The sequence below is a fragment of the Schistocerca serialis genome, chromosome 3 (assembly GCF_023864345.2).
Source record: "Schistocerca serialis cubense isolate TAMUIC-IGC-003099 chromosome 3, iqSchSeri2.2, whole genome shotgun sequence".
Classification (NCBI taxonomy): Eukaryota; Metazoa; Arthropoda; class Insecta; order Orthoptera; family Acrididae; genus Schistocerca; species Schistocerca serialis.
The window spans coordinates 106,685,748-106,698,178 of NC_064640.1; the positions used below are offsets into that span (position 1 = coordinate 106,685,748).

The following is a 12,431-nucleotide window of genomic DNA, read 5'->3' on the forward strand; positions in this document are numbered from 1 at the left end:
GTATTTTACAGCCACATTGTTATTTTCAGGTTATCCCTCTTACATCTATACATTATTCGTTTGGGACATCTTTGTAACTCCTTTGCATCATCAGGAATTTCAAAATACTTTAGCAAGGCAGACACATCTTTCAAAAAGTGGTTCAAATGGCTCTGAGCACTATGGGACTTAACATCTGAAGTCATCAGTCCCCTAGAACTTAGAACTACTTAAACCTCACTAACCTGAGGACATCATACACATCCATGCCCGAGGCAGGATTCGAACCTGCGACCATAGCGGTCGCACGGTTCCATAATGAAGCGCCTAGAAGCGCTCGGCCACAACGGCCGGCAGATGCATCTTTCTTCTCTTCTTTGCTTACCAGATTTTGTTTTGGTAAAAGGGTGGATGTTATTACTATTGGATGGCATGGTTCCTTTCTTGTATGAGGTGATACAATGGCTGTTCATTTTGAATGGTAACTTGGATTTTAGCACTTTCAGTTCACTACCTTTTAGATTTCTAAAAGTCCAGTCGGTGATTAGCTTTGAAAGTACCATGTTCTTCTAAAATATCATAGCATTCTTTAGGAGACAAGATGCTTTCCTTTTTTCTGTAAAACTTCTCAGTTCACCAAATACTCAGTCTGAAGGCATGTATCTATGGCCATGAACAGGGGGAAGTGACAAATATTATCGAATTTTGTACTCTTTTCCAAGAACGCTGTAAACATTTCCGTCATGCAGCTGTTTTTATTTTGGCTGTTGCAAGAATCTGAGAATAGATGTGTAGTATTGGTGCCATTATTTGTTTTTTTTTTTACCGAAGTTAGAAAGAAAGTCCAGTAAAGCTGAAGCAACTTGACTGCATCCTTTTGAAGCTTCTGTCTCCAACCAGGTGCAGAAAATGCTTTCCCTTTTTGGTCTTTAGTATAGATCATGATGCAACGATTGTGTAACTGTATTAGTCTAGATAGAAAATCTCACTGGCTGAAAGCTTTGGAATAGGCTGGTTTTGATGCCTGTCAAAGTAAATCTTAATGACAGTTGGATTTTCTTCCTTCAGTCTATAATAAAACTGCTTTGCACAAATGTTTTGTAATCCATGTGTATCTTGTAGTTCATTCTTCTTCTGCAGACACATTTCTGCTTTTATTTCCATTGAACCAGTGCTTGAAGGTGCACTGGATGGGCATCACCGTTGTGGGCTGGCCATGCGAATCCAACGGACGTCCAGCATGTCTAGTCTGCTGATCGGCCCACACCAGTGACCAGTCCAGTTACTGCTCACACTGAGGTTGACCACTCACCTGTGGTCGAGTGGGAGGTCGCCTCGGGGTGTGGTAGGCTGCAAAAGACTTACAAAGAGGCCACACTTAAGGTTAGTGTGACAAAAAGAGTCCAGCTGCTGTATGTGGCTGACACTGACCCTTAGCCAGATGCTGTTACTAGTTCTGTTTCAGAGGGAACCTCTCAGCCTGCACCATCTGAGCAATCACAGAGGGTGGGATTATTGGTATTGGTAACTCCAATCTTAGAAGCATTATGGGGCCCTATAAGGACGTGGCTGCCAAGGAGAGGAAGAAAGGCAATGTGCACTTCATGTGCACACCGGGTGGACGCATTTCAGACGTGAAAAGGAGCCTTCCGGATGCCAAGAACAGCACAGAATGCAGCCAACTGTGGTGGTGGCTCATGTCGGTGCCAGTGATATGTGTCACTTTGGATCAGAAGAGATTTTCTTTGGTTTCAACCGGCTAACAGAAACGGTAAAGGCTGCCAGTCTTGCTTGCTAGATGAAAGCAGAGCTCACCATTTGCAGCGTAGTCAATAGGACCGACTGTGGACCTTTGGTAAAGAGCTGAGTGGAGGGTCTGACTCAGAGGCTCAGACGGCTTTGTAACCGTGGAGGCTGCAGGTTCCTCGACTTGCGCCACAGGATGGTTGGGTCTTGGGTTCTGCTGAATAGGTCAGGAGGCCACTACACGCAGCAGGCAGCTACATGGGTAGCAGGGGCTGTGTGGCACGCACTGGGCGGTTGTTTTTCAGTTAGAAGGTCTCAGAGAAATACAAAAAGGGCTTCGGTCTCAAAGGGTGCATAGGAAGACTGTATATGCAGTTGTAAATTGCCATAGCTGTGTTGGGAAAGTACCAGAGCTCCAAACGCTAATAGAAAGCACTGAAGCTCAAATCATTATACTCACTAAAAGCTGACTGAAGCCAGAGATAAGTTCAGCTGAAACTTTTTCGAAGAACCTAACGGTGTTCCGAGAGGATAGGCTACGCCAACCACAGTTGGTGGTGGCGTGTTTTTTGCTGTTAGAAGTAGTTGATCTTGTAGCGAAATTGAAGAAGATAGTTCCTGTGAGTTAGTATGGGTAAAGATCATTCTCAGCAACTGGAATAAAATAATGATTGGATCCTTTTACCGACCTCGCAACGTACATGACACAATTGCTGAAAGGTTCAAAGAAAACGTGAGTTTAATTTCAAACACGTACATGACTCATACAATTATACGCTCATGCTCATAAATTAAGGATAGTGATGAAACAAAGCCCTGGTGGGCGGTTTGCAGGTTTAAATCACCTTGGGGTATGACCATGTGGTGCATTTGACCTGCGATCGTAGCACGGTGGCGCTGGCAGCAGTCCACATATGCAGAGGTGTGTTGGTGCATGTCAGAGTATGGTGCAACGAGTAAGTTTGCAGACGTTTTCAGACGTGCTAATGGTGACTGTGTGTTAAAAATGGCTCAAAGAACACATATTGATGACGTTATGAGGGGTAGAATACTAGGGCGACTGGAAGGTGGTCAAACACAGCAGGTCGTAGCATCGGCCCTCCGTGTGCCACAAAGTATGATCTCACGATTATGGCAACGATTCCAGAAGACAGGAAACGTGTCCAGGCGCTACAGTACGGGGCGTCCACAGTGTACAACACCTCAAGAAGACCGATATCTCACCATCAGTGCTCACAGACGGCACGGAGTACTGCAGGTAGCCTTGCTCGGGACCTTACCGCAGCCACTGGAACAGTTGTCTCCAGACACACAGTCTACAGACGACTGAACAGACATGGTTTATTCGTCCGGAGACCTACAAGGTGCAAGGTGCATTCCACTGACCCCTGGTCACAGGAGAGCCCGTAAAGCCTGGTGCCAAGAACACAGCACACGGTCATTGGAACAGAGGTCGCAGGTTATGTTCACGGACGAGTTCAAGTTTACTTTGAACAGTGATTCTCGCCGGGTTATCATCTGGCGTCAACCAGGAACCAGACACCAACCCCTTAATGTCCTTGAAAGAGACCTGTATGGAGGTCGTGGTTTGATGGTGTGGGGTGGGATTATGATTGGTGTACGTACACCCCTGCATTTCTTTGACACCTCTGTAACAGGTCAGGTGTATTGGGACGTCATTTTGCACCAGTATGTCCGCCTTTTCAGGGGTGCAGTGGCTACCACCTTCCACCTGATGGATCATAGCACACGATCCCACCAAGCTGCCATCGTGGAGGAGTACCGCGAAACAGGAGATATAAGGCGAATGGAGTGGCCTGCCTGTTCTCCAGACCTAAACCCCATCGAGCACGTCTGGGATGCTCTCGGTCGACGTATCACTGCACGTCTTCAAACCCCTACGACACTTCAGGACCTCCGAAAGGCACTGGTGCAAGAATGGGAGGCTATACCCCAGCAACTGCTCGACCGGGTACATGCGCAGGAGCCGGCCGGAGTGGCCGTACGGTTCTAGGCGCTACAGTCTGGAACCGAGCGACCGCTACGGTCGCAGGTTCGAATCCTGCCTCGGGCATGGATGTGTGTGATGTCCTTAGGTCCTTCTGATGACCTCAGAAGTTAAGTCGCATAGTGCTCAGAGCCTGTAGATGGTGGTGACTTTAATTTACCTTCAATATGTTAGCGAAAATACATGTTTACACGGAGGTACACATAAAAAAATCATCCGAAATTGTGGTAAACGCATTCTCTGATAATTATTTCGAGCAGTTAGTTCATGAGCCCACGCGAATAGTAAACGGTTGTGAACACACACTTGACCTCTTAGCAACACATAATCCGAAGCTAATAACCAGCATAAAAACGAAAACAGGGGCCAGTGAAAACAGGATTGTCGTAGCGAGACTGAATATTTTAACTCCCATATCCTCCAAAACTAAACGAAAAATATACCTATTCAAAAATGCAGATAAAAATTCACTTGACGCCTTTCTGAGAGACAATCTCCACTCCTTCCAAATTAACAATGTAAGTGTAGACCAGATGTGACTTGAATTCAGAGAAATAGTATCGACAGCAATTGAGAGATTTATACCAAATAAATTAACAAACGAGCTGATCCCCCTTGGTACACAAAGCGGGTCAGAACACTGTTGCAGAAACAAAGAAAAAAACATGCCAAATTTAAACGCGCGCAAAATCTCCAAGATTGCCGATCTTTTACAGAAGCTCGAAATTTAGAGCAGACATCAATGTGAGATGCTTATAATAGATTCCAAAACGAAAATTTATCACGAAACCTGGCAGAGAATCCAAAGAGATTCTGGTCGTATGTAAACTATGCTATCGGCAAAACACATTCAATGTCTTCTCTGCGCGATTGCAATGGAAATACTATCCCTGATACTGCTGCCACTGCCAAAGCAGAGTTGCCAAACACAGCCTTTCGAAATTCCTTCACCAAAGAAGACGAAGTAAGTATTCCAGAATTCTAACTAAGAACAGCTGCCCACAACAGTAACTTATAAGTAGATATCCTCGGAGTTGTGAAGCAACCAAAGTGACTTAATAAAAGCAAGTCTTCTGGTCCTGACTGTATACCAATTATGTTCCTTTCAGAGTATAACACATATATTGTGTTCGAAAATTATGAATTACCTCGAAGAAAACGGTCTATTGACACACAGTCAACACGGATATAGAAAACATCGTTCATGTGAGACACAACTAGATCTTTACACACATGAAGTGTTGAATGCTATTGACAAGGGATTTCAAATTGATTCCTTATCACTACAGATGGCCGTACCGTAGGTACAACCACAACGGAGGGGTATCTGTTGAGAGGCCAGACAAACATGTGGTTCCTGAAGAGGGGCAGCAACCTTTTCAGTAGTTGCAGGGGCAACAGTCTGGATGATTGACTGATCTGGCCTTGTAACATTAACCAAAACGGCCTTGCTGTGCTGGTACTGCAAACGGCTGAAAGCAAGGGGAAACTACAGCTGTATTTTTTCCCGAGGACATGCAGCTTTACTGTATGATTAAATGATGATGGCGTCCTCTTGGGTAAAATATTCCGGAGGTAAAATAGTCCCCCATTCGGATCTCCGGGCGGGGACTACTCAGGAGGACGTCGTTATCAGGAGAAAGAAAACTGGCGATCTACGGATCGGAGCGTGGAATGTCAGATCCCTTAATTGGGCAGGTAGGTTAGAAAATTTGAAAAGGGAAATGGATAGGTTAAAGTTAGATATAGTAGGAATTAGTGAAGTTCGGTGGCGGGAGGAACAAGACTTTTGGTCTGGTGATTACGGGGTTATAAATACAAAATCAAATAGGGGTAATGCAGGAGTAGGTTTAATAATGAATTAAAAAATAGGAGTCCGGGTTAGGTACTACAAACAGCATAGTGAACGCATTATCGTGGCCAAGTTGGACACGAAGCCCACGCCCACTACAGTAGTACAAGTTTATATGCCAACTAGCTCTGCAGATGATGAAGAAATAGATGAAATGTATGACGAAATAAAAGAAATTATTCAGGTAGTGAAGGGAGACGAAAATTTAATAGTCATGGGTGACTGGAATTCGTCAGTAGGAAAAGGGAGAGAAGGAAACATAGTAGGTGAATATGGATTGGGGGGAAGAAATGAAAGAGGAAGCCGCCTTGTAGAATTTTGCACAGAGCATAACTTAATCATAACTAACACTTGGTTCCAGAATCATAAAATAAGGTTGTATACCTGGAAGAATCCTGGAGATACTAGAAGGTACCAGATAGATTATATAATGGTAAGACAGAGATTTAGGAACCAGGTTTTAAATTGTAAGACATTTCCAGGGGCAGATGTGGACTCTGACCACAATCTGTTGGTTATGAAGTGCAGATTGAAACTGAAGAAACTGCAAAAAGGTGGGAATTTAAGGAGATGGGACCTGGATAAACTGAAAGAACCAGAGGTTGTACAGAGTTTCAGGGAGAGCATAAAGGAACAATTGACAGGAATGGGGGAAAGAAATACAGAAGAAGAAGAATGGGTAGCTCTGAGGGATGAAGTAGTGAAGGCAGCAGACGATCAAGTAGGTAAAAAGACGAGGGCTAATAGAAATTCTTGGGTAACAGAAGATATATTGAATTTAATTGATGAAAGGAGAAAATATAAAAATGCAGTAAATGAAGCAGGCAAAAAGGAATACAAACGTCTCAAAAATGAGATCGACAGGAAGTGCAAAATGGCTAAGCAGGGATGGCTAGAGGACAAATGTAAGGATGTAGAGGCTTGTCTCACTAGGGGTAAGATAGATACTGCCTACAGGAAAATTAAAGAGACCTTTGGAGAGAAGAGAACCACTTGTATGAATATCAAGAGCTCAGATGGCATCCCAGTTCTAAGCAAAGAAGGGAAGGCAGAAAGGTGGAAGGAGTATATAGAGGGTTTATACAAGGGCAATGTACTTGAGGACAATATTATGGAAATGGAAGAAGATGTAGATGAAGACGAAATGGGAGATAAGATACTGCGTGAAGAGTTTGACAGAGCACTGAAAGATCTGAGTTGAAACAAGGCCCCAGGAGTAGGCAAAATTCCATTAGAACTACTGACGGCTTTGGGAGAGCCAGTCATGGCAAAACTCTACCATCTGGTGAGCAAGATGTATGAGACAGGCGAAATACCCTCAGACTTAAAGAAGAATATAATAATTCCAATCCCAAAGAAAGCAGGTGTTGACAGATGTGAAAATTACCGAACTATCAGTTTAATAAGTCACAGCTGCAAAATACTAACGCGAATTCTTTACAGACGAATGGAAAAACTGGTAGAAGCGGACCTTGGGGAAGATCAGTTTGGATTCCGTAGAAATGTTGGAATACGTGAGGCAATACTAACCTTACGACTTATCTTAGAAGAAAGATTAAGGAAAGGCAAACCTACGTTTCTAGCATTTGTAGACTTAGAGAAAGCTTTTGACAATGTTAACTGGAATACTCTCTTTCAAATTCTGAAGGTGGCAGGGGTAAAATACAGGGAGCGAAAGGCTATTTACAATTTGTACAGGAACCACATGGCAGTTATAAGAGTCGAGGGGCATGAAAGGGAAGCAGTGGTTGGGAAAGGAGTGAGACAGGGTTGTAGCCTCTCCCCGATGTTATTCAATCTGTATATTGAGCAAGCAATAAAGGAAACAAAAGAAAAATTCGGAGTAGGTATTAAAATTCATGGAGAAGAAGTAAAAACCTTGAGGTTCTCCGATGAGATTGTAATTCTGTTGAACGGAATGGACAGTGTCTTGAAAGGAGGATATAAGATGAACATCAACAAAAGCAAAACGAGGATAATGGAATGTAGTCGAATTAAGTCGGGTGATGCTGAGGGAATTAGATTAGGAAATGAGACACTTAAAGTAGTAAAGGGGTTTTGCTATTTAGGGAGCAAAATAACTGATGATGGTCGAAGTAGAGAGGATATAAAATGTAGACTGGCAATGGCAAGGAAATCGTTTCTGAAGAAGAAAAATTTGTTAACATCGAGTATAGATTTAAGTGTCAGGAAGTCATTTCTGAAATTATATGTATGGAGCGTAGCCATGTATGGAAGTGAAACATGGACGATAAATAGTTCGGACAGGAGGAGAATAGAAGCTTTCGAAATGTGGTGCTACAGAAGAATGCTGAAGATTAGATGGGTAGATCACATAACTAATGAGGAGGTATTGAATAGAATTGGGGAGAAGAGGAGTTTGTGGCACAACTTGACGAGAAGAAGGGACTGGTTGGTAGGACATGTTCTGAGGCATCAAGGGATCACAAATTTAGCATTGGAGGGCAGCGTGGAGGGTAAAAATCGTAGAGGGAGACCAAGGGATGAATACACTCTGCAGATTCAGAAGGATGTAGGTTGCAGTAGGTACTGGGAGATGAAGAATCTTGCACAGGATAGAGTAGCATGGAGAGCTGCATCAAACCAGTCTCAGGACTGAAGACTACAACAACATCACTAGGTTTCCAAAAGGCTTTTGACACTGTACCACACTTGCGGCTTATAGTGAAATTGCGAACTTATGGAATATCGTCTCAGTTATGTGACTGGATTCATGATTTCCTGTCAGAAAGGCCACAGTTCGTAGTAAAAGTCGTCGAGTAAAACAGAAGTGATTTCTGGCGTTCCCTGAGGTAGTTCCTTATCTATCTACACGATGTAGGAGACAATCTGAGCAGCTGTCTTAGGTTGTTTGTAGATGATGCTGTCGCTTATTGTCTAGTAAAGTCATCAGAAGATCAAAACAAATTTCAAAACGATTTAGAAAGGATATCTGAATGGTGAGAAAATTGGCAGTTGACCCTAACTAATGGAAAGTGTGAGGTCACTCAGTGCTAAAAGGAATCCGTTAGACTTCGCTTACACGATAAATCAGTCAGACCTAAAGGCTATAAACTCAACTACATATCTAGGCGTTACAACTACGAGCAATTTAAATTGTGAAGAACACACAGAAAATGTTGTAAGGAAGGCAAATCAAAGACTGCGTTTTATTGGCGAAATACTTAGAAAATGTAACAGATGTACTAGAGAGACCTGCCTACACTATGCTTGTCCGTCCCCTTCTGGAGTACTGCTGTGTGGTGTGGGATCAGATAGGTTTGCCAAAGTTCATTGATTAAGTTCAAAGAAGAGCAGCACGTTTTGTATTATCGCGAAATCGGGGAGAGAGTGTCACAGACATTATATGTGATTTGGGATGGACACCATTAAAACAAAGGCGTTTAGCCTTGCGGCGGGATCTTCTCACAAAATTTCAATCATCAACTTTCTTCTATGAAAGCGAAAATATTTTGTTCACGACGACCTTCATAGGGAGAAACGATCATAATAATAAACTAAAGGCAATCATAACTTGCACAGAAAGATATACGTGTTCGTCTTTTCCGTATGTTGTCCGAGAGTGGAATAATACAGAATTAATGTGAAGGTGGTTCGCTGAATCCGCTGCCAGGCACGGAAGAGATATTTGCAGAATAATCATGTAGCTGTAGATATAGAGGGGAGGGGTGTGTGTGTGTGTGTGTGTGTTTTTCCTAAGGGACCAAACTGCTGTGGTCGTCGGTCCCTACACTTACACACTACTTAAACTGACTTAAACTAACTTATGCTAAGAACACCACACACACTCATGCCTGAGGGAGGACTCGAATCTCCGGCGGGAGATGCCGCGCAGTCCGTGACATGGCGCCTCAAACCAGGCGGCCACTCCGGGCGGCAATATAGATGGAGGAGCGTTGTTACAGCCCTAAAGTTTTACTTTCTTCACAGAATCTCTTGAACATTTTATTTACTGTGAGATCTGTAGGCAAATATCCTCTCATAGACTTTCCGCTTCCGTGGTGGCTCTCTCTGCATTTATATTTTTCTTATATCATTCTTAATGGCAGTAGTTACCGCCTCATGATCCTTGCCTGTTCCATCGCGTCCTTTCATTTGGCAACCTTCCGTCTTCATGGAGCCTGCTTGCTATGTAGGATAACTTATCCTTTGACACGCCAGACACTCCATGGAAAGTAGAAGCACGAACAGGCATAACTTTACTCTTCTTGTTTCTAATGGTATCCATCACTGTCACTGGTTTCTTCCTTTTTGCATGCTCGGTCCATCACTCTACGCCAGTGGTCGTCAAACTGCGGCCCGCGGGCCGCATGCAGCCCAAATTATGCTTTCGTGCGGCCCGCGACCCTCCTCGTTCTCGCACGGGTAGCGTTGGTTATCTACTTGTCTGGCGTAGCGACGTTTTGTTTACGGAAACTGCGTAGAATTGTGATTAAAGTCGGGGAAATAATTAGGTAACTGAAAACCATCCACCACATTCATTTAACGCGTCACTTGCCGGTGTTCCGCAGCGCTAAAGGCGTAAGCGGCCTGTTAGCCAACAATGTGAGTCGTGCATCAAACGCGCCGCGTGCCCACGGCCGCTCGTTTGTCGGCTGCGGGCTAGTACCGCAGCCGCCTCATTGTTAGTTTTGTCGTGTCAGTGTGTCAGTCGTAAACTAAGTTTTGGTGCCCCTGATGTCCTTAGGTTAGCTCGGTTTAAGTAGTTCTAAGTTCTAGGGGACTGATGACCTTAGATGTTAAGTCCCATAGTGCTCAGAGCCACTTCTCCAACAGTAGACACATATCAGCTGAAATAAATAAGCTCACACTTTCAGAATCTACTTGTCGACGTCGTATAGAAGATATTTCAAAATATATGTTTGAGGCAGTAATTAATTAAGTCAAACTATGCAAATACTTCAGTATTGCACGTGATTCCAGTACAAATTTAGCTTCGATGGCTCACTTTTCATTATTTGTGCGTTACTGCACAAATGATGGGGTAATAGAGGAAGATTTTTTAGCAATTATAACCATGAATGGTCACACAAAAGGATGTGATTTTGTGGATGCAATTAAAGAATTTGTAAAAAAAAAAAAATGACATATCTATGAGCAAATTAATATCAGTGTGTACAGATGGTTGTCCATCAATGACGGGTGTCAACAATGGTTTGATAGCACTGATTAAGAAGGAATGGAATTTGCCAAATTTACTCTACATTCACGGCTTACTGCATCAAAAAAGTATGGCATGTCAAATTTCAAATACGAAATTGAAGAATGTTATGCAAACGGTTATAAGCGTTATAAATTTCGTTCGTGCCCGTGAACTTAATCACCAAAATTTAAAGAACTTCTGCAGGAATTGCAAGCTTGTTACAGTGATGTTCTCCTACATACCGCCGTCAGATGGCTAAGCAAAGGAAAAGTGCTGGAACGGTTTGTCAATTTAAAATCTGAAATTATTTTATTCTTACAACAAAGTGGCAAAAATTATCCTGAACTTGATGGTGATGAATGGTGGATACTTACAGCCTCTTCTTTTTTTTTTTTTTTTTTTTTTTTTTTTTTTTTTTTTTTTTTTTTTTTTTTTTTTTTTACACAATAATTCAACACACTGAACTTGGAATTACAAGGACCAAATAAGATAATTGGGCAAATGACTAACAAAATATTTGCATTTGAAGCCAAACTGCAATTATAAATATAAATGAACTCGAAGATCTGTCTAATTTTCCGACTGTTGCTATGCTCCGATCAGGCTTAACTGTCGCCGAAACTATTTACCAAAACGTGAAAGAAAATTTGGAAGCCTATTTGGAAGAAATAAAAAACATATTTGCAGATGTTGGAAATATTCGAAGCTGTTTCATTCTCGTAGAGAACCCTTGGCATGTTGATCTCAAATTTTTCTGCCAATTTGGATTTCCTAAAACTAACTTGCTAAATGAAATAATCGAACTTCAGCATGATACACAGCATAAGGCTCTGTTTATAGAACATCGTGAAACACAACAGAACACTGAATTTTGCAAATGTGTGCCTAACAATTATAAAAATTTACAAGACTGTGTACAGTTCATTTTAACACTGTTTCCTTCAACTTATCTTTGTGAAGCTTCATTTTCAAAAATGAAGTATCTGGAAAAAAAATATTGTAATCGGTTGTCCAGTCATTTAGAAGACGCAATGAGGATTGCATGCAGCCCAGACGACACGGATATAGACGACATAGCCAAAAAAGTTCAACACCACAAGCCACATTAATGAAAAATTATATTTTGTATTTACGTTTGTTTTGCAATTATCATGAATAAAAACCAGAGTCAATAAGAGACCTGTAGCTTTCTTACATAGCCTGTTGCATGTTCATCGCATCTGTCCTTTTCTTATTTATTTCTACATTTTTTGAAAGTTTGAGATTAATGCAATTATAATAAAGTTTTTGTGGCCATTTGAATAACGTAATATTTTAATAATACATCTAATCTTGCATGAAAGTTATTTAAAATTAATTTCAGGAACAAGATACACTGATCCCAGATTTGTTTTTGGTAGTGGCTCAAAATTACCAATGATTCCCTTCCTTCCCTTCACCCTTCATATGCTCCTGCCTAGCTACATGAATATTGTAAGATTGTGAAAGACATGTGAATTTTATTTTCACACAGATAATTAAACTGGAGTGAATTAGATGCACTGTATGCTTTTTTCCAGTTTATTGAAATTTGATCAGCAGCATTTTATGCAGTTTTCAACACTCGTAAACACTGTGAATGGCACATGTCATCATTGACTCGCGCTACCACAACAATTATTCCAGTCAGTCTCAACACTCGA

General features: G+C 42.0%; 1 protein-coding gene across 1 annotated transcript; it reads left to right on the plus strand.

The window, feature by feature from the left end:
• Positions 1-10,545: 10,545 nt before the first annotated feature.
• LOC126470707 (SCAN domain-containing protein 3-like) lies at positions 10,546-11,858 on the plus strand. Its single transcript, XM_050098709.1, has 4 exons — positions 10,546-10,645; positions 10,728-10,906; positions 10,954-11,111; positions 11,279-11,858. The coding sequence occupies exons 1-4, from the start codon at positions 10,546-10,548 to the stop codon at positions 11,856-11,858; spliced, it is 1,017 nt and encodes a 338-aa protein (XP_049954666.1).
• The last annotated feature ends 573 nt before the right edge of the window (positions 11,859-12,431 follow it).